Source organism: Taurulus bubalis (assembly GCF_910589615.1).
Source record: "Taurulus bubalis genome assembly, chromosome: 11".
Taxonomy (NCBI): Eukaryota; Metazoa; Chordata; class Actinopteri; order Perciformes; family Cottidae; genus Taurulus; species Taurulus bubalis.
In genome coordinates this window covers 13,264,299-13,287,873 of record NC_136599.1, presented here as the reverse complement: position 1 = coordinate 13,287,873, position 23,575 = coordinate 13,264,299, and the positions used below count along the sequence as shown (strand labels likewise).

The following is a 23,575-nucleotide window of genomic DNA, read 5'->3' as shown; positions in this document are numbered from 1 at the left end:
TTGGTGCTGGTCATTAAGGAAAAGAAAAGATGAGCGCTATGGGAAATGTTAAAGGAGAGATGAGTCATCAATCATTGAGTAGAGTCTGATCAATGCTTTAGCAAATAAGAAAAGAAACGTCATGCAGAGTGCTTTTTGCACAATCTTATGCCCATTAACAGGAATAAAATGTCATGTCAGATGCATCAGGCTAATGAAGGAGTTTCATAATGTGTGCTTTTACGTTCATTCTGCAGGAACCTTTTGCTCAAATCATATCCTTTACAAAAGTGTCATTTAGTTAAAGGAAATTATAAGGTGGCTTATGTGACCATGCTGGAAGTAACGCTGTGACAACGTTGTTAGTCTGGACGGCGTTATCTTCTATTCCTCGCGTATGACGGCCATGAGACGGTCAGAAGTGCATGCTCACATACATTGGTGACTGGACAGGCTACTTAAAAAAAATTGTAAAAAACCCTGATCAGTCACTTAACTAAAAGGTCAGTTAAAAAAATTAATACATACACACAATTTCTCTTATACCCCTAGCTCTATCTTCATACAGTTTATTTGCCCAGGTTTTGAAATACCTTGTTTGTTGAATGAAATGTTATTGTGGCGTTAAAAAGAAATGAACATTTTCTTTTAAAGAAATTAAAGTTTTGGGTGAACTGACCCTTTTGGCTTGATAACCTAGATTACTGTGAATCTTATTAAACAGAGTGATGGTCAAATTCAGAGACGCATGACATCATTCCTTTTAGATGAATGGGGTTGTGCGCTTCAATAAGTGCATGTGTCTGTTTCAGCAGGCCTGTGCAGCACCTTTGTGCCAGGGAAAAACCTGTCCGACCGCTTCCTTCAGATATCACTGATATACATATCAAGCGTGGCTAAGGATTAGCCTGTTGTTAAGAGCTTGGAAGAAAAAAGTGTTTGTGTTTGGATGTGGATTTACTGGTGACCTACGGCAGAAGAGGATTACATGGTTTCAAACCATGCAAATTATGAAGATTATGTATTGTATGTATTGTGCAGAATGCATCTCTATAATTATGCACTGGGTGGTAGAATCAGAACAATACGTCAGGTCTTTGCAGGTATTCACTGGAATTTATAGAGTTGTAAATTGGAGACCACACATTAGGGCTGGATTGTGAATCCCTGTAACAGCATATTTTACAGCACCAAACCCTGACACAACCACAAACAGCTTCATAGGAAGGGTGTGTTTTTATTCGTTTGTCATAATTGCATCTCCCTGATATACATGTTATAAATTGCAGAAATAAGTATCTACAAAGTTAAAATACAAAACCAAAAAGGTTAAAAAACATTCAGAACCTAATCCTGAATCTACTTAGACAAGAACTTAACTTAGGTTAGGAAACCTCATCAGCAGTGCAGTTATTTTTTTCAAACTCATGCACACGGATCCTCCGAAGCAGCCGCGGTGGGATAATGCCTGAAACATGAGGATATTGGTGCACTCTTGACCTCTCTAGCCTCCCAGCCCAAAACGCTCACCCTTCCTCAGCATTTCTCACCCTTAACCAACCCGTGTAGGGTGCAAGGTCAGGGTTCACTGTCTGGGGGGTTTCCCCTTTCAGGCTCAGCCTTAATAACAAGGGCCAAAGCAGTTTTGACAGCGACAAGCTTGTGTGCGCACGCACGAAACACACACACACACACACACACACACACACACACACACACACACACACACACACATGTTGCCCACAGAAAGCCTAAAAACAACCCAACCAGGTTCAGAAAATGCTCACTTGGGTTTGAAGGCCTCAATGGGGTTCAATATTCTGGAGCAAAGAGAGACCCCTCTTAAGTTTCCCCCTGTGTTATTTCTTCCAGGACACATTTGCACACAATCATTCTCATTAACGGCAGCTCAACTCAAAAGTAAAATAATTTCTATTTTCGCAAGAGAAGGAGAAAAGGGATGACACTGACACGCAATCCCCCCCCTCCTCCCCTTCCCCCCGTCTGTCTGTCTGTCTGTCGGAGCAGAGGGGTGGGATGGCTATCTGCTCAGCGCCAGGGGCTCTGACAACGATACGGTTCAGGTCAGAGAGAAGCTGTGAAAGAGAGAAACGCATAGAACCAGAAAGAGGGTGAGAAGGCAAGACAGAGAGACATGAAAATAAAGATGCATAAACAAGAGAGGGAAAGAAATGTCAGAAAAGGACTGTTGTGATACTGGAGCCTGGAGGCCCTGCTGAATGCAGGGTGTGGCTGATCTCTGCCCAGAGTTAGGGGATATCGTAGTTGCATGGTTTGACTTTGCTTGTTGCTCCATCTACCAATTTCTCTAATTAGCCATTGACAAGTAATAGGGGCTGAATTTCTGGCTGCAACAGACCATCACAGTTCTATTCATGTAGCTACATGAATTTCATTGGACTGTAGACAAAGTCTGAATTGCAAAAGAATGAAGATTATTTACAATATAAAATGGTATTATTTATAAATGGTAGTGTACTACATTTCTGAAATGGTGGACCAATGACATTGAGGGTTTAACCACATGCATGGCAGAGGCACGTTGTTATCTACGTACGTATGACAAGATAGAAATTACTCAGGCGTGGAACAACAAAAAAAGCTGTCACTGCACAGGTCAAGCTGTTGGTGACGTCAAGTCTAAAATGAAAAGTAGTTGAATCATCCCAGAGTGAAAGTTTATTTCCACAGATTTGCGCAAAAGAGACCAACATGAATGGAGAGGATGAATAACAGCAGCTAGTTGCAAATTATGAGCAGCTGTACATTTTTTTTCTTTTTTGTCACAGACTATGTGCAGTAGGCACTAGGACCTGCCGTGAGCCATACAGGAGGGAGGGAGCAGCTTTGGGACTCCTCTTACTAAACTTTTAGAACAATCCATTTCCCAAAGAGTGTAGGAGGGAGACAGACAGAAGTGAATGGCACAAGACCTGGATTCACAGCTTTGAAAGCAGGAGCAGGATTTGGAGATTGGGATAATTCTGCCCTTGGCCTGGAGAGAGTGAGGTGGAATATAGCAGAGTCCATCTGGAAGTGTTCACTCACTGGGAGAGCAGAGAGGCAGTAACAGGGTGGTGAGTCCTACCTTATTCTTTTAAAACTCTAATTAAACATGGTGTTATTATGTGGGGTGTGTGTGTGTTTGCATATATGACAGACAAACAGAGAGACAGAAGAGAGAGAGAAGAGGAGAAGTTTTCTCCATACCTGTCATTAAGTGAAAGTGGAGCTTCTGAATTGAGATTGAGCTCAGCAGCAGCCAGTTAACTTCTCTGTTGGAGGGTGAACATTTCAGCTGACTACCACACACACACACACACACACACACACACACACACACACACACACACACACACACACACACACACACACACACACACACACACACAAACACAGGAGGTAGTAAGACAAGTTTAGATGGGTAATAAAACGTAAGTTTGTGCTGGCTCAGTACTTTCAAAATGTTCAGTCAAACAGTAGTTTTCCAGGTATACACAGATGGAGAGAGGGAATGGAAGAGGAGAAGATGTATGGTGGAACAGAGAATAGAGGTGAAGACTGCAAAAAAGGGGTTCTCCAAACTTCAATGGGGACCAGTTCACTGTTCAGAAAACTCCTGGGACATCAGGTTACCTTTATTCTTTCGCTCCCCTTTTTTCCTGTCTGTCTGTGTGTCTCTCTCTCTCCCCCTCTTTTTCTATCTGTCTCTCTCCGCTCATGTTACACAACCCTTAAAGGACTTGTAGATTCTGATGAGCTCCAATGTTTGACATGAAGTATGTGCTGCTGAGGTTATCCTCACGTCTGGGTGGGGCCCGGTGATTGTATGGGTGTGCAGCTGATCAATGTTTTACACTTCAATATGCAAATGTGTGTGTACATGCAAGCAAGCGTGTGTACTAAACACAGACCTCACGCCCGCCACTCCTACCAGGGAATTCCTGTTGGGCTTTGACAGGAGGAATGTCACCGCGGACCAACGTTTACACATACAAACAAACATCACAAACACCAACGGCTTCAATAGTGTCCTATTGACAATAATTTGGCCAGCCACGTTAAACCTTGTGTTATTATAGCATTGTTGTGTGTGTGTGTGTGTGTGTGTGTTTGTGTGGGTACATCTGCGTTGGTTAAAAAAGCGTTCAGCGTAGGCAAAAGAGTAAAGCTCTCTTTTAAGAGAAAGGTGCTACGTCCTGACAAAATAAAAATATTCAAAATTGTTTACGAGCTTCAATTTTGCTGCCAGTGTGTGCAGTGCGGGAGCCGACTGTGTTTTCATCACCTCTCTGTTGATCCATAGAGGAAGAGGAAGGAGAACACAGTCTGGCTATATATCTTACATGACATTCAGTTAACGTGTCCATGTGGTTAAACACGGGATAACTCAGAGCGCATTCTCTTAAAGCTCAACCGAAATGAAATTGCAGAGATCTTTGTGGCCTTCTATAGATTATCTTTATAATTTACATGTTCTGTCCCAAAAGAATGCCAAAGGGGAGGAAATTACATTTTCTATTGTAGGTCTCATGAAGGCCCCCCCTGGTTTTGCACATTAAATTAAACCACACGTAGAAGGAGAATGTTCTCATATAAAGCCAATCAGAACGGTTCATTGTTATGGTTCTGTCATAGTTGTTACAGTTACTGACAGTAGCCTGAAACACGGCCAACAATAGATGCGTGAATGGTAAACCACACCAAATATATAGTACGATTAACCACAAAGCCTCAAATATGGGAGAGCAGACAACAGAGAAAAATTCCACTTTCTAACAGCCTGTGGCCGAGATTGTAATCTACAGTAGAGCATTGCTGTTTGCAATCTATGCTGCTCCACTGCTGGCTCACGGGTGACTCACGTCAATCATGAAGAATGATCCAGAAGCTTCAGACTAAAAGGGCTTATGTGATAGCGCTTTAGTGTCAGTTTCAACCCCTTTATTCCATATTGATGTTACAGGATTTTAAGTTGCAATAAGGGATGATATCTGTATCTTTGGCTGGAGCTTAAAATAGAAATGGTTGGCCTCTAAATATTCGTCAAACCTAGAAGAACTCCCAATGGCAAAAACAGTGTGTGTGTGTGTGTGTGTGTGTGTGTGTGTGTGTGTGTGTGTGTGTGCGCATGCGTGTGTGCGTGCGTGCGTGCGTGCGTGTGTGTGTGTGTGTGTGTGTGTGTGTGTGTGCAGGGCAGATGGACACTGCTGTTTTCCCATGCAGACAAAGATGTCTGATTATTCATGACCCTCTCAGGTTTCCCTTTGAAGCTGAATTACAGCTTTCCCTATGTTAGAACCTGTGTGCATGTACGTAGATACAGTGTGTGAGTGTGCGAGAGATAAAAAGGTGATACATTACAATTAGTTCAATATTTGAACTCAGACCATGGGTTGTTTTCTATGTAACATTTACCCAAACAGAAATATTGAATGGTTGACCAATACAGGGTCCAAACAACCCATTCTTATTGGGTAAAGTTGAGCCAGTATTGGATCAGTTGACCCTGTGATTTTGAGTGTGAAGTAAAGTAAATCGTCAACCAACTAAAGTGGGATGTAGCGACTGAGTTTTAAATGGAAATTATCCATTAATTCATGAATGAGGCCATCAGGAGACCGGTGTTTGTGTCCCAAAGTGTTGAGTTATTCAGTTATATGCAAGTGATGTTTGTGACACATTTTCCGTCCTTATGTTCTGTTGCGATGTTGTTTACTTAGTTTACGTACTTATTTTAAGCACAGCCATGATGAAATTCATAAAACCAAGTAAGTAATTTTGTTGCCGAAACTTAACTGTAGCCTTTCCAATGTAACAACAGCAAAAAGTGACCCTTCCCACAAGCTCAGGTTTTATCTCAAGACTCAGAGTTCATGACAAATGCATATGCCTTAATACATAGTTAGTAACATCGGTGCGTTAATACATTGATTAATTAGAATCCTATCCGTGTCTAACAAATTATCATACAATTGCAGATATGTGATGACTAGTAGTTGTGCTTGTTCAAAAACGGCTCAATGGTCAACGCATCACACAGTCAGATTTCCAGATGTATTTGGATTCAACTGTGGCTTTGTTCAGTGCTCTCCAGTGTGGGGACTCAATACAATGCCATCAACTCAACAGGCATTCAAATTATACACAGTTTATGACAGAAAGAAGAAGCTCAACCCTCTGCCACAAAGGATGGAATAACTGAGTGCTGTATAGGACACCTGGGCAGGGGAGAGGCTGCGACAGCACACCTGGACAGTCAATTTAATTGCGTCTACTTAACCTGAGGGGCTAAAACCAACCACACTAACCTATAAACACAAATATTGTTAAAATGATCTTCTTTCACCCAATCACAGGCCTCCAATATCCCAAACATGTTTGCTCTCGTAACTCCTGTTGTGAAGCCCGAATGCACTGAGGTGGATTTTGTGCGTTAAGGCATCCTTACATAAAATAAGCATTTGCATTGTGGCATTTATTCAGCAAGTTCATCATTCCCTACAGTTTATCCATCTTTACGCTGTAAAGCATTAGGATTGTTCCTTTTATCACAGCCTAACATAGGCCGCTCTAAAATAGAACACCGATTTAGACCAGTAAGGATTGGAATTATGTGACGTGATTTAAAAGTCATGTAAAATTACATTATTAATGATGTCGTGGAAAAAGTGTCCGATAATGCCACACATTTGACCCAGGCCCAAAAAACAAATCGTTATCCGCATACCACTGTTTGATTTGACTATTGTTACAAAAAAATCCATGCTTAATGGCAAAAAAAAACAATCCAACGTAATAAAGGTTTGTTCACTTCACACAGAAACAGGATGCATAGTGTCTTATCAGGTCGCAAAGTTCCCTTATGGAATATGAATTAATTAACTACTTTGTACTTTGTTTGTTTTTTACAAAAGTACAAAAGTTTGTATGCATCTCTGAACAGACTTAATTTTATTATTGATTACATACTTTTTGTAATGTTGCATCATAGCCTCATGCTGTAAGGCTTTGTGTGCCACAGTCGTATGTCAATCAATCATTTCAAGTCACATTTTTCTCCAAATAAAAGAAAATGTCCAATCGGCTTGCTTGACGGAGCATCTTTTCAAACCTAACAGACAGTTTATGTTTGCCATTATCTAGCGTTAAATGCATGCATTTACCTGAACAACAAAGCGTATTAGGGAAAATAATGATCTCTCTCTCTCTCTTTGTGAGAAATAGGTGATGTTTAAACATCCCGAACAAAACTTCCCTTTTTGGAAAAAATGAGAAGATGATCATTTCTGCTTCAAATTGTAAACCCAGACTCGTTTGGGTCACTAGAGCTGTGGCCCGGCACAGGTCAGTGCAAAGACTTGGCTGAGAACATCTGGTGTGGAGTGAACCAGCTGAAGTGTTCCGTCGGAAACCAGTGGGAGAGGTAAGAGGTCAGAGTTGGGAGGAGGGGGTTACGTCTGTGTTAGTTGAGCAAAACGGGGATCTGCAGGTCGCCGCAGGTCAGGGTCCTAAACCGTGTTGCACTGGAGCAATGTGGAAAACACAGAAACCTGACGTCACTCCTCCAGAGCTGCAGTAATTCTTGTTGACGGTTCCTTTACAAACATCTTCTCACAATGTTTGGGAGAAAATGTATTCAACAGAAATCACAACTAACACTGTTTGACATTTGCAACGTACAGGGTTTGAACAGAATTGTGGTCAGACATGATTCTTTTGTCCCCGCACCTTTTCCCCTCATATGGACCTGGTTTTCAGCACGATACAAAATCAAGATAATCCACTCCGGTGTTTGGACTTCTCTATACATTGAAAATTGAATCAAGGACTTTTAATGCAAGTCAGTCTTTGTGTTGCAGATCTGATTTCCACAGGTGCTCCATCAAAAGGGTTGTTTGCCTGTGTCTGCCTGTTCTATGTCTCCACACGTGTGTGTGTGTGTGTGTGTGTGTGGGTGTGTGTGTGTGTGTGTGTGTGTGTACACGATAGATACAAAAAATTACAACTAAATGTGCAGACATGCTTGCTCATTCCACATTAAATGCCTCTATGACTTTTAGTTATGGCTCTCTCTCCTCTCATGCATGTGCTTGCAGCCCAAACACACAGTAGCCGATAAATCACCAAATTACCACGGCTGTTCTTAGAGTTAGAATAACAGGGTTGTGGTCTTAATCTGTTGACTCAGTGCATGTCTGATGTTTTGAACCGTTTCACTGAAACCACTTTTTATATGCGCTTGTGTGTACTTTTGGATTGAAGTGATGACACCATTTCACTCTCACTTTCCTTCCCCTTTATCCACATTGTTTGTCTATAGCTTGTCCGGACATGAAACTCTCCGTTGTTGCCATCAACAGAAGAAGAATACGTGATCCTTTCAAATGTTTGAATTCACTCCAAAGCCTCACAATTACCAGCTGCTATCAGATGCTTTATTATAAATTTAAAAAATACCATATAATACTAATCTAATCTTTACTTTCAATTTCCCCAGGGTGATCAAGTTTACTCGAACAAAGAAAGTACAAACAAAGCAGATACATAAACCACACCAGCATTGGAGATACTCAAACACACTCACTTTCTCCCCCAAGGATACAAGTAAAACCACTTTTATGCACTTATTTGGATTATGCTGATTTGGGAATGCAAAGTATGCAGGAGAAAGAGTCACTGGCTAGTCATAACAGACTGGTCTTCCACACAATGAGCAGAAATTCATAAATCTTTTAGTTGTTTTAGCAAGACAGGATCCTCAAAACTACAGAGGTGTGAAGGACTTTACAAGCCGTTTTATCCACCACCGCTTTCAAACAATCTGCTTTATGTGTCATCAAGTTATTGTTTTGTTAGAACTCGAGGATTAATGGTGTATCATGAGGAGTTTTGGGGAGGATGACGCTGTAGGAAGCAATTTCTCTCTGCTGGATTACGCCTGTGCATCCAACTCAAGCAAATATTAATTCATCTGAAGCCCCGCCGCTACGGGTCACATGCACACATGCAGTTGTGCTGGAAAGTAGTCTCTCCATCTCTTTCACCATAACTCTGGTCACACGCTGAACATGGCATGCTGCTAACAGACAGAGGATGGGCCTGGGAGGTCCCAAGCAGACAGGTGGTTGACATCAGCAGAGGGGGAAGAGAGAGAGGGAGGGCGCCATGGACTGAGGAAGGAGAGAGAGACAGAGAGACAGAGAGAGATGATGGAAGGATGTTCAGACCACACAGAATAGAAAAAAAGGCCAAGGGGTCAAGTCTTTAGTGAGAGGGGTGAGACTGTAATCAAACAAATGCTAGAAGTGACGACAAGATCGCATTTTTCCCTCTCTTCAGAGGATTCAGTACAGTCCTGACAAGGCCATATTTAACAAGAAGTGGATTGTTTTGTTTGAATAAATGGAGAACATAGCTTGGACACAAGTGGTTCTAGTAATAGTAGCATGCTCATCATGACAATACTAACATGCTGATGTTAAGCAGATATGTTTACCATGTTAGCGCTCAGATATGAGCATGCTAATAGTAACTAATCAGCAGTAATCCAAAGGTACAGCAGGGGCCAACAGAAATGTAGTTTGTGGCATTTGGTTAAAAACATAAATATAAAGATATTTCACATTCAAGAACATCTGTCCTCTAAAGACCATACATGTCTGCACAAAAATCACTGAGCCATGCCGCTCGCAAGACTTAAGAAACCTGAGGTTCGTATATGGTTCTTTTTTTACGTCTTTATTTTATTCAAGTAGTCGTATGAACCCCAAATGAGTTATATTACTTGTATTATTTTATATCATTTTTTTCAGAATTTATTTGTGAATAAAATGTATATTTAAAAAAACAAAAACTTTTTTAACATATTTTGATCATAACTATTAATGTCCAGCATGATCTGTGCTAGATTTCCCCCCCAAAAAGTAGCCAAACTTTTACAAACTCCATGGTTCAGGCCCTTATCAACATCCAAAATATTAATAGGACACCTTTTTGGAGGTGTCCTATGAGTAGGGACCTAAATAATCAGAATATGCAACAAAAACCACTGTAAAACCAAGCTTTGATATATTGGGAAGGTGTTTTAGTCAAAAAAAACTGTGTCGTTCGGTTCAAAAATAGAAAGGTTACTTGTTTTATGACAATACATTGTCTCACCAGAGGCTGCTGGGTATTACAATTTGCATAAGCTTTCCCCCTTGCTGTGTGAGGTGTTTCTAGAAATGTGGGGGGTACACGTAAGTCACAGGAAGCGGATTTGTGAGACAGAGAAGAAGAAAAAGAAACCTCCGGCCGATTTGTGATTTTACAGGTACTAATATTGAGTTCATAAGGATTTTGATTACTTTGTTAGACTCCCACAAGCCTGTACGATTACTGAGATGTGTTTGTTAGGGAAATCCGACTTTGTAAAGGGTATTTATCATGGATTTAGTGAAACCTTACGGCCACCGCGGCAAGCTGACGGAGCAGCAGTATAGTCGGCGGAGTTTACGTAAATACTTAAACTTAACAGTTACTTTAATCATGTTTTACACCATATGTATCTTCTCACAAGATTTGTGGAACTGTAGAACTTTAAATGAAGTTAAACAACGATGTGGTTCTGGAGATAATTAAGGAAACGTTCAAACAAAATAAAATAAAAATTGTCCGAAAACAGGCACAGCGGTGCTGCTTTGCCTTGCTAAAAAGGTTAAATATAACGGCATAAATCAGGATTTGAGGTTACCGCAAAGATGCTGACAAGTTATGCATGATAGCTCTTTAAAGCCAAATGGCAGCAGGTCGTAGTCCTACAAGTGAGATATTTACCCATTTTACTTCAGTATCCTGGAGTGAGATATTTAATCTTTACGTGCTTCAGGAGCTGCGGTGCTGGCCGGCAACTCTTTGCCCCAAACAACCGGGCCAAAAGAAAATTGAATTAAGTTTAATAAATGAAATCCATGTTGCAACAATTTAAAGTGAGAGGCAAAGCTCAACATTTTCCTGCAGCCTAGCACTTTCACTATTCCTCTCAAATACAGTTGAGACTTTCATGTTAATTTAGCCCATAATCACACAACTTCTCTCATGTATTAGCTCTCCTCCCCAGCCATGTCTGATGCAACATATACCCAATTTGCGTCTATGGGCCAACACCCATGCTCATGGCATCAGACGCATAGCACAAGTGGGGCATAATGGAAAAACTTGGGTGTCTGAGTTAGTACATCCGTCTCTTTTCATTACTCCCACGTTTCATTTCATGTTCTGTCGCAAATTTACCTGCGTGACTCACTCACGATAGCTTTGTTTAGCTGCCGGGACGGCATGCAGTCAGAGTGTCACATGCAAATCTGTACGCTCGATTTCGTCGAGGTTACGAGCTGTTAAAGACGCATTCAGAGCAAATATATCAGATCGTAAGACGAGTCAAATCAAACTCAAGGTAATGAATCGAATGACTCACCAACATTATTCAGTGATCTTTATCAGACACACAACTGAGATTTATTTCACCTGATCGGTGTTTGGGATTTCAATCACATGCATGCTGATATACTGTCGGGTGGATTAGTATGAATATGAGTGAACCTCTGCTTGGACAACATAGATGCTTTTGAAGTTTTTGCTTCGGTGGATGCCCTCGGAGAAAATAAGCAACATGAGCTAGAGCACCTCTGAGCCAGATGGTTTTCTGCCTGCTGAAGCAGGAGAAATGTTGTTTTCTGTTAAAGTTATTGGGAGTAAAGACACATCAATGAAACGCCATGTGTCTCTTACTCCTCAAATCTTTGCAACTCCCCATAGCCTTAATTCCTCCCTCCTTCCCCATCCTTGAACTCCTCTTTGTCTCCAGTTCTGCTCCCCTACAACCTTGTACTTCCATGCTCTGCTTCTTTGTATCACATGCTCCTTTATTTGCCAAATTCCCAAGACATCTCATTGCCCATATGTACTACGCCCCCAATTACTTGTTGCCTCTCCCCATCCCTTGATGTCTCCGATTCCTTTCTCTCCATCCCTTCCGTCTCCATCTCTGTCTGTGGCCAGACATGCATTCCTTCCTCTGGTCCTCCTCGTCTCAGTGCTCCACTGTGGGATGTTAGATTCTCACCAGGACAGGGGAGTGATTACCACGGCCATGCCAAAAGATTAACCACTTGTCATGAGAAGATTGTTGAATGTCAAGGTCATAAAAACTAGGGGTCTGGAAAACATGTTAATCATTGTGTTCATCCAGCTTCTAAGGCCTGGAGGACTGGCCTCCCACGTCTGTTGGTCTAGCATAGGGAGAGGGTGGGTCGACTGGGGATGGGCCCGGTTGTAGGGGGCGGTTTCTCTGGCTGCAGTTTTGCCTCATTACTAAAATAAGAACCGTATGCCTGGAGTTCTGCTGGGGTCCAAGACAGCAGCCGAGAGTAAATAATACAACATCATACCACTGACATTTTGTGAGGAACTGAAAGTAGAATTAAGACTGTCAGCTGATGTGTCACAAAGATCAAAGTTAACTTTATTATAGAAAAATGCCTCCTCTAATAATGTGTATATGATACGGCTCTGCCATTCACCAAAAGTAAAAATATGTTATACTTTGATCGGAGTTGTGCTGACCTTTGTGGGCACAGCCAATGGTTGTTGGCCACTGCTTGGACTGAAAGATGGCCGAAAAACGTATCACTCGTTTCTGAATTTCCACTGTTTGAGTCTCTGAAACGGAGCGATCTGCTGCTAGCAACATTGGCATTGTAGCATCATTGTTTACAGCTAAGAGTGCCGACCAATGTGGAACACAAAGCACAATATCCTTAATTTTCCGCTGCAATGTGAATATGCCTTGTGATATAAATTCACAATACTTCAAGCCAATTGTCTATACATTGCTACGAACACGCTCACTGATATTGCCATTGAGGCTTTTATTAAATACATTTTAATTATTTTCTATGAAAGCACAACATATTCACCTGTTCATGAACATCTACAGAAACATCTGTATTACATAACAGGCAGTTTGTTTCTAGGAACGAGCTAGAAACCACATTATTAAACAAAACAAATGATATTCCTTTGTGTACAAAGCACTGCATTGTTTCAGTTTCAATTTTATATTTGCTACTTATCCCTTTCTTCCAAATGCAATTAGTGCTGAATTTTGCCCTCAGCTAAAATGTTGTTTATTTTGGATTCCTTCACAAAACACCACAAGGATTCAATCTTTCTATTATGATGAATCACTGTTCAACTGTAGCACAATATGTGACAACAGGGAAAATGCTTGGGTTACATTGTAGTCACGTCTCTGCTTTGTCTCAGGGTTGCCCTTGCAAATAAGAAAAAAATAAACCCTGCAAATACTGTGCCAAGAGCCAACTTAAAAGTTTTACCACATGTTGCATTTCTGAAGACGTGCAAAGTCTCAGCTGAAAAGTAGATAAAAGCCAGAGAGATACAGTTTATGCCAAGCTTAAAGTCTGTGCTTCCTGGAACTGTGTTTCAGTATCCTGGAAGGGAATAGGAGCCTTGTCAATGTTGAGAAAGCAAGGCATTAAGAGTGTATGTTGACTTAAAATTCACATACATAATGCATGTTATTGCACCTATTGTCTGACAGGTGTGTGGGACAAATTTAGATGGCATAAAATAATAATATGCAGACATCCACGTCCAATAGTTTGAATTATGCCATTTCCAAAGACAAATTCCTTCTATGCTAATTTAATCCCATTGTTTACATTTTTGGCACGTCTTTCGAGACATACTTTTAGAGCTTCTGAAGCAGTAGCCAATTATTTGTAGCCCACAAATGTCTCAGATCGATAGAGCCAAGTTTAAATACCTGGGGAAGGGTGTTAAAATCCACAGTGAGACAGTCTATGGATATGAGCAGAAAATGGTTGTGTAATTTTCCCAAAACACAAGGAAATGATAAGAGAGAATCCACAAGAGCAGTGCTCTGCACCTGCATGCATACTCTTGCTCAGGGTTGAAATCTGTTAATCCTATTGCTAGACACAGAAACGGCCATGTATCCAGGAAGTTACCTCTGGCTTTTAAGCATGAGAGAGAGAAAAAGAAGATTAGATTCCAGGAGCAGAAAGGGGTATGAGCCTGGATAAATGAGAGAGACAGGCTGACAGACAGAAAGAACCAGAGAAAGTCACAAAACAGCAGGATGAAGACATTGGCTCATTGCCAAAGTCTGTTCCTTTTTAGTTTCCACTTGGCTCCCTACTTTCCTGATATTGTCAAGATGCCCTGAATACAGATACACACACACACACACACACACACACACACACACACACACACACACACACACACACACACACACACACACACATACACATACATATAGATATACACACCTAAGTTGAATATAAGGTCAGTCTTTTGAAGGATACTTGTTTCTTCGAGAAAGTTGGAAACACATTTTACCTGCGTGCTGAACACGCTGGGCATATTTTATTACAGCACCCAATAAAAGCATGAAGCTAATACAAGCTGATGTCAATAACTGCACATTACATTCCATATTGTAGCAGTGGGTTAGTTCATTCTATAACAGTAAATGTTCTTGTATTCTGCATATCTTGCATCATTTGTCATCGCACTGCGGAGTCAAGTGCTTTAACAGGTTATGTGTGCCTGTCACTCTCTCTCTGTGTCCTGAGGCCAGAGCAGCAGAGTCTTACTGTTTGAAGTATCCCCAATGGACAACAGTTTCACTGGTTCTCACGGCAAAGTTATTTTAAACATAAAGATGAGGGGAAAGGACAGGGCAGATCATCGCTGCTACTCAGATTAAAACTATCCCATTTCTAAAATCTGACCTTGTATTTTTTCTGCTAACCTAGAATTAAATCTACGGGCTGGTTTTGAACAGTAGCACTAACAGGCTCCTTTACCTGTATCCACAGTATTATCTGCCGTGTTTTGATGAGATTTAGAACAATTCGTCGTTACCATCCTCATTTAAAGCCACACTCTGTTGCAACATGCACAGTTGGAAATACTCAGTGATGCAAGTGAAATTGACCTCAAGGAAATATAAGAATAATCTATAGATGATATAAGAAGTGGACGTAATTATCGTGACGTCACCCATCAGTTTGTGGACAGCTGTTTTGAAGCCTTGAGTTTGTCAATTTGTTTGTTACCATCTTGGATTACGGCCGTCGTGGTGGCTTTTTGCAACCAGTGAACAGAATTGACCATATTTAGACTGCGGAGGAGGGACGTAGAGGTGCTGTATACGGCTCTGGTAGTGGTAGCGGACATCAGGCGTCCTTGGTTTAATTTACACAATTTGACTGCTATGTATTAGCATTAAAAGGTGCAATTATATTGAAATGTTTTAAACCACAGAATGACTGGAATGTCCTGCTCGTGGTTGCACAGAAACACTTGAAAAAAAATGGTTCTGCAATGGCTGCGTAACATACAATTAAGCAGAATTATAAGCATTGCGCCATTTAAATGTTGCATTGAAAGATTTTTCGGAAGGCAAAAAAAAGGGATTTTAAAGTTACAATTTTACTGCGTATCAAAGATACGAGGCTTTTGAAGTGGTTCCCAAGCTTCTCAAGAGTAACTTCATTGCACTTTTAACAGATTTTGCGTGACAAAAACTTGATTGATTGCAGTATTTTGGCTGTTGTATTAGTTTCACGAGTGGAACATTCTCCAGATTCTACAAGCATTGATTAACGAGTTTACACACCATTTATTTAGAGCAATTAAATATGTCTTGGATGCATGTGAAAAATGAAAAGAGAGCAGGTTGACCTGGCAGTGGTCCCTCTGTGATAATCATTTCCTGTGGATGACAGCAGGAGGAACTGGACTACACTGACTTGATGAGAGACATTGTTTACCTTGCTCTGTTTTCCTCTGCATCACTTTCCCGCCATCTCTGCAGCTGTCAGTCTCTCTCTCTCACCCCCTCATAATCGGATGCTGTTGTCATCGCTCCGATGGAGAGATGCGGGTTTGTTCGAGAGAACTGTTGACGTGCCACTCCTGCACATCTTTTAACAAGTACTTGTATCTAATGACTCTTGTATCACAGAGATAGGAAGAAACCCACTCTAAATGTAAACTAATCTCTGATTGATGGCAGGCAACACTCTCCTAAACTGCTCATGTTTTGTCCCACCTGCCTTGTTGCCATTGTACTCACACTCAACACACTGTACTGTAACCACATGCTGCATGCAATGTGGCAGCTTGTAGGTACCAGAGTTTGATCAATGAAGCATCTTGTGGACTGGCACACTAAATGAAAATGTGTTGCTGGCAAACACATTGTCAGTACCAGTAAATGTGGGCTGGTCTCCACTGCCGTGGGCAAAGTAATTAGTCTCCGTCTGAAGTGTTTTCCTCTCTTGCTGCCCAATGATTAGTATTCCAGGTCACGACCTCGAGGCGACGTGACGCATCTCTTCATTCCACATACTTCTATCAACTTTGGCAATCTTGTTAACCAGGTAGTGTCGTGTGGTGCCTTGAACACTCATTCCATGTAGCATTTGAAAGTGATGCATGACTCAACAACAGAGATGTTCTTGATTTACAGTTTGGCTGGGGAATCAGCCTGTTGTGAGAAAGGGAACCTTCTTACAGCAGGGGACACTCCAGCAAGCCGCATGAGGCCATTTTACAACGTCTCTTCTCATAAACATCCTCCTTGGTGCAAACTGTACAAGGCATGAATCATAAAAGGATATCCAACAACTGCTTTGTTTATGCCAATGTGTATTAATACAGTATGTTCAGTGTCTGGAAATATGAACCATATTGTGTCTGTCATTTCTGTGGTATTTGCTTAAACGGCTTGGAATACCTTTGTCATTTTTTGGCTGGTACATACGAGTAGAACTGGCTCCAACTTGTCAGGGTATCTCCCATGTGCATTTGAGAGATTTATTTTTCTGTCTGGACACTAAAGAGTAAAACAATTTACTGTCCTGTGCACGTCAAAGTGCGAGGAGCCTCACACAGAACTCTGAGACATCCTGTTTTATCAGTACCATATGGCCCCCTGTTTGATATAGGATGTACACTTGCATGTAAAATCCATTGCACCATCTCATCAAACATTTCCTATTCCACGCCCACTCATCCCCCAAAATAACTTCTGCAAAATGTATGGAGCAAAACCCGCAAACCCATACCACAAACAAACAACATTGGGAACATGTCTAAGCACTGTTCACTGAAAACCACAGGAGCATCTCACAAGCATGAATGTGTGTTATATTGGATACAATATTTGTGTGAGGGGGTCAGAGGGATTGCCAGACAGATTGTGATCCAGTGCTGAAGTAAACCCATAAGTCAAAAGGTGCTTTCTAAACCGCTCTGACCCCTGTGCTCCTACGCTGCAGTGTTTACGCTGGCTCCACTGGCATTAAACACGAGCCACATATTTTTAACATTAGAATCCTCCAGGCTCACCCTGGGCCATGTAAATAGTGAGCTGCCCGTCAGCCGGGATCAATCAACTCCCTGCTTGTTTGGACCAGCTCCATATGTGTGTGAGTGTGTAGGCGTGCATGTGTATGATTGTGTTTATTGAAGCCAAAAGATATCACTCGAAAGTCTCAAACGATGGCCCTCTCCAACTTCCCAAAAACTATTTTTAAAGTATCCGTGAACATATATCACAACAGGATATATGTGTAAAGCTGAATGCCATCTTAAAAATCGTATCCAGTAACCATAGTTATATTTAAATGTGGTGGGGTAAAAGTAAGGTATGGAAAAGAAGCACAAACAAACATTGAACATTCAAGTACAAGTTTCTTAAAATACAGTACATGTACACATTACTATAGTTTATCTCTACCACTACTGTTTAGACTAACAAGTACTCTTGGTTTGTGAGAAAATAACTGAAAAGGGATACAAGATGCAACATTTCTCTTCTGCATCAGAGTTTCTATTTCGGATGGGAACAGGGTCAGTGGCATCCTGATATTTCTCATCTGCCTGTCCGTTGTCTTTGATTTGTGGTCGATGCAGGCAACACTGACCTCTTCTGGTTGTTATGTGCTGCACTCTGAGGATTTCAATGCAAGTCATAAATCTAAAAGACCCGAGGGCCACAAAAGATTAAATAAAAAATTAGACCTTCGTAAACATGGCCATGATTCCCTTCCTATGTTTTTTGTTGGTACATATTCAGACAGGAAACTCTGTCTCTCTCTCTCTGTCTCTCTCTCACAACAAGGTTGTAAAAATTAAACGTTGTGGTATTCCAACAACGTACCAGCAAGGTGAGTTTTACAGAACATTGGAGATATGTTACAAATACCGGCAGTCCAGTTTCAACACACTTCAGTGTGATCTACTGAGTGTTTGTGAAAGTGTGTGTGTTCATACACATCAATGCAAACATGTGCACGTGTGTCTGAGGAAGATGATGCATGTTGAAGGACTTAACGGTCAAAAAACATCAGTGTGTATGTACATGTACATATATATATATCAGTGTGTATGTACATGTACATATATATATATATATATATATATATATATATATATATATATATATATATATATATATATATATATAAATGGAGGTGTGAAATGCTGCACATTTCAATGTATGGAAAGTCTAAACTTTTCGAGTTAAACATGGTGAGTGTGTGTGTACTTTGTATGAGATAAGGTCAGACTGGTAAATTGTGTATGCCTGTGATAGCATAGGCTGTCTGGTGGAATGTATGAGTGAGTACTTTACTCACTATTTTAGCACTTGTTGGAACTGAACAGTAAGTCTCAAAAGAAGAATACGATTTGTCCAATGTGCCATCTCAAGGATCAAAAATTAAGTTTCAGTTTTGTTTTCGGTTGTCGGTAACCAGTTTGAGTAAAATATCAAAAACACACAACATAGAATCCACTGCTGCATATGAAAGGCTGATTCGTGAATCAATGTGTTTAATTAAGTATTTTGTCTGTATTTGTGCGTTACAGAGCCGTAGTTCAGGGGGTCCAGATGGCAGGCATGAGGGGCCCGGCCTGCACTGGAGTCTGGCTCTAGAGTCCACAGGGGCTCCCACTTCAACTGGACACATTCCACAGGTAGGCTACACACAAACACTCAGCATAGCAACACACAAAGCATTTGTTTCTCAGCTATAGAACAGATTCTGCAGGTAATATAGTTGGCAACGTATACTCTATGGATCATATAAAAAGCATGCAAATAAATACACATGCATTGCAAATCAAACCAACACTGCATTAGAGATTTCAAATGAATACTCAGACTCAGCAGCACAGTAAAGTAAACAGCCAGCAATACATCAGCTGCAAGCAGCTAATAATGAATGAATGAATTAATTATAAACTGACTCTTGACCAGCACCAGCACAGCCAGCCAAGCTCAATCGAGAAATAACCAACAACTAGACCTTGATAGTAACAGGTTATAATGCCCGCGCTGTGCACCTGCATGAATTTGATTGGACGTCATAGTCTCGAGTCTCTTCTGTGTGAATGAGCCAATCATTTTGGTGCAGATTGCAAACACCTGATGCCAATCAGCCAGTACAAGCCCGACTTTGGTGCTCTGCTTCGTTAAGTTTGTTAAAGATAAAGCCCATCTCAGGTCTTCAGAGCCATAAGAAATGTTATAAAATTGCGTATTTTAACTGACAAAGTCTTAAAAGTTAAATAGCAAATCTTCACATTTGAGCTTGTGATTGTGTTCGCAATTTTTTTTTTGCATATACTTGCTTTTTATTCACTTTTTCAATACGTAAAAACATAAACAAACAACCAGTAAGATGTGAAACACTTAAGTTATTCTTTCTTCTTTCAATGTATGCAAGACATATAGCACAATATCTGAACGTGTTTCCCCTTTGTGCTCGTGTCAGGACGTGTGCCCATGAGGTCGTCACCACTGGTCCTGCTCCTCCTGATCGGCGTCCAGGCTGTACAGAACATGGGAGGTGGATTGGCCCGGTGCGCCGGGGCAGCCAACCACAAAGTCGGACAGCAGACATCAGCCAATCACAGAGCAGGACAGCAGCAGACAGCAGCGGGGGACCACCTCTCTGAACACCATTCTTCACAAGAGCATCATAGGACCAGCCTCCACAGGACCAAGAGGCCCCATCGGGCAGCTTCATACACCCAGGATAGGAGTCCTGTCGTCAGGCAATCTACGTCGGACTCCCCCCCAGATCCCTTCAACCCAGTAGTGGATCCCAAACTCTTCTCCAAGAGACGTTACCGCTCCTCGCCCCGTGTTGTCTTCAGCGAGGTGGCCCCATCACACGATGCCCTGGAAGGTGAGGGCTATGACATTGAAGGGGTGAGGGGGGTGAGGGTGAGACGCAGAGCCGGATCGCATACCATGCACCGAGGAGAGTACTCAGTGTGTGACAGCATAAATACCTGGGTGGGCAACCTGACACGAGCCACAGACATAGCTGGGAATGAGGTGAGAGTGCTGCCCAATGTCACAATCAACAACGTGGTGAAGAAACAGTTCTTCTATGAGACTACCTGCCGGTCCCCAACGCACAGAGGCTCCGGGACTGCAAACGGGGGAAAGCCAGGGGGAAAGCCAGGGGGACGAGGTGGCAAACAGGGGTCCAGATCGGGCACCTCGGGCTGTCTCGGCATCGACAGTCGCCACTGGAACTCCTACTGCACCAACACACACATATTCGTGAGCGCCCTGACCATCTTCAAGGAACGGACAGCCTGGCGTTTCATCCGCATCAACGCTGCATGTGTGTGTGTTCTCAGCAGGAAGTCTTGGGCGGGACGACTAGGGCACTGACTGGGGGGGATGACTCCTGACCACGGAACAATGAACCAAGCACACACATTTCTACTAAACAGCCACTGCAGCTTTATTGCCAATACTGTAATCCTCTTCCCCACCTCCAAACACACACACATGTACACACACATATACACACAGAAACAGCTTCATCTATCCAACCCTTTGGCCCCTGACCCTACCTCAGTCTGAGAAGTCCTGGTTGTTTTAAGTTATGAGGACTGCATGTCATATTTATAGTTTATACAGTAAAATATGAACATATATACAGTATGTGTATATATACAAAATGAATTTAAGCTTTTAATGTTGTTGTTATTTTTGTGTTGTTCAAGCTGTTATTTATTAAACACCTCAGTACTTGCCTGGTTTCTTGTTTCAGTTTAAGATAGTGTTGATGTTCATTTTTTTTCTTATCAATATTTTCATATTAATATTGAATTAAATGACCATTTAAAATATGAAAGAGGTCGGTTGCAGTGACAAAACTCGCACAGAATTATTACTCAACTGTGCGGTTCCCCTAAACAATAGATGGATTCTTATCTTTCAGCTCGTGGTTTGGGTTTTATGACCGACAACTTTACCTTTTTGGTTCAGTCTCATCGCTCGTATAAGCATTGTTCAGTGAAAAGGTCTGATACAATACCTGCCCAGCACCAGACAGCAGACAAACTTATACTAGCTGGTGGAGCATTTACCAGCTAAACAGCCATATAATTCCCTAACCTATAGTTAGTTAACTCTTCATAACATTTAACAAACACAAAAGGTTGTCAAATCTCATATCAGTGTTTATTGGGTGGAAAACTGGTGTCCGTGAGGGCTGTGAGCATATAATTCACTGATGTTTCAGGCTTATCAAACTATTCAGTAACCCCTCTTTCCCTTTTTTGTTATGTTTCTCTACTCACTCATTCAGGTTATGACTCTAATTTGACACAAATGTGTAGAGATGTAAAGATGTAGAGTGAAAATAAGGCCAGTGCAGGGCACCCAAGATGAATTGATATCACTCAGATTCCATCCAACGCAATATAAAACTATGTGATGGTTTGGTAAAGAGTGTTTTGTAACACATGGTGATTGTACTATTCCGTACCATATATGTATACAGTTTATGTAAACATATACACTACCGTTCAAAAGTTTGGAACTTAGAAATGTCCTTATTTTTCAAAGAAAAACACTGTTTTTTTCAATGAAGATAGCATTAAATTAATCAGAAATACACTCTACATTGTTAATGTGGTAAATGACTATTCCAGGTGCAAACGTCTGGTTTTGAATGAAATATCTACATAGGTGTATAGAGGCCCATTTCCAGCAACTATCACTCCAGTGTTCTAATGGTACATTGTGTTTGCTCATCGCATAGAAGACTAACGGATGATTAGAAAACCCTTAAAAACCCTTGTGGAATTATGTTAGCAAAGCTTAAAACAGTTATGGTGGTGAGAGAAGCTATACAACTGGCCTTCCTTTGAGCTAGTTGAGTATCTGGAGCATCACATTTGTGGGTCGATTACACTCTCAAAATGGCCAGAAAAAGATAACTTTCATGTGAAAATCGCCAGTCTATTCTTGTTCTTGTTGAAAAGAAGGCTATTCCATGCGAGAAATTATGAAGAAACTGAAAATGTGTCTGGGTGACCCCAAACTTTTGAACGGTAGTGTATATATATATAAATATATATTTATTTATTTTCATATATTTATTTATATATACATATACTGTATAGATCATGTATATACGTTACAGAAGATATATGTGTATATAACTCCGCCCCATTGACAATAATTAGCTGTGGGCCTTTATTGACTCCCTTTTAGTGGTAATTTAATAATCAAAAGTACATTTCGGAAAATGTACAAAATGTGCGAAAATCTGACACGTCCTGCAAGACAGAAACATATTAATGGTAACTTAGCTCACACAGTAACACCCACTGTGTAATTACATGTAATAATAATAAACGTAGCTCCCACAAACCAACTGACACAGTAAATATGAGATGCTCAGGGTCTCATCTCTACCAACACACAAATCAAGAATATGCTACTCTCCCGTGGTGAAGTTAAAAAACACCTTATACATGTTGAAATGACCAGAAGAGAAAAATAAGGAATGGTGAGACTGACAGTGTTCTCTCTCTCTCTCTCTCTCTCTCTCTCTCTCTCTCTCTCTCTCTCTCTCTCTCTCTCTCTCTCTCTCTCTCTCTCTCTGCTTTCCTCTCACTGAGAGTTGGATTCTGCAGCTCTCCTCACATCATCAGCCTCCCCAGGTTCCTGCTGTTCTCTCACCTTCACTAATGCTGCAGCTTCAAAGATCCTACACGATGCTATTCAGATCTGGTTGCGTTGCCAGGAAACCACCCTGCAGCAAGACTGTATGATCAAAGATTTTTCAGAAGGTGACCTCGGATAACCTCTCACTTTGGCAGAAGCTGCGAATGGGGCGGTGTTGTTTCTTCACGCATTTACAGTTTTCTCTCAGTTTTGCCGCAGTAGCTGTGAAATTAGAAAATACAGGAACATGCACGTAAGAGAAAAAGATGAAGTTCTTGCTGCAAAATCTATTATTTCTAAATTGTTTCCAAGTCAAGTAAGCAAACCGTGACGTGGATGAATAAACAGTGAATACACAGCACTCTCTGTCAAAGAGCCTTTAAACAGCAGCTTCTCATTTGGAAAACCCTGCATTTGTAACACTCAGTTCCCAGAATATAAATCAAGAGCACAGCTGCTCAGGTGACTTTCACCAAAAATACATTT

The 23,575-nt window shown here is 41.2% G+C and overlaps 1 protein-coding gene across 1 annotated transcript; it reads left to right on the top strand.

Annotated features, from left to right (window-relative positions):
• The first annotated feature begins 2,967 nt into the window (after window positions 1–2,967).
• Window positions 2,968–21,155, top strand: ngfa (nerve growth factor a (beta polypeptide)). Its single transcript, XM_079226857.1, has 3 exons — window positions 2,968–3,077; window positions 18,976–19,083; window positions 19,884–21,155. Exon 3 carries the CDS (start codon window positions 19,895–19,897, stop codon window positions 20,795–20,797), a length of 903 nt encoding a protein of 300 aa, XP_079082983.1. The 5' UTR covers window positions 2,968–3,077; window positions 18,976–19,083; window positions 19,884–19,894; the 3' UTR covers window positions 20,798–21,155.
• The last annotated feature ends 2,420 nt before the right edge of the window (window positions 21,156–23,575 follow it).

What these genes read in the sequence shown, in the direction of transcription:
- ngfa (XM_079226857.1), top strand. Translation starts at nt 19,895, where the DNA reads ATGAGGTCGTCACCACTGGTCCTGCTCCTCCTGATCGGCGTCCAGGCT.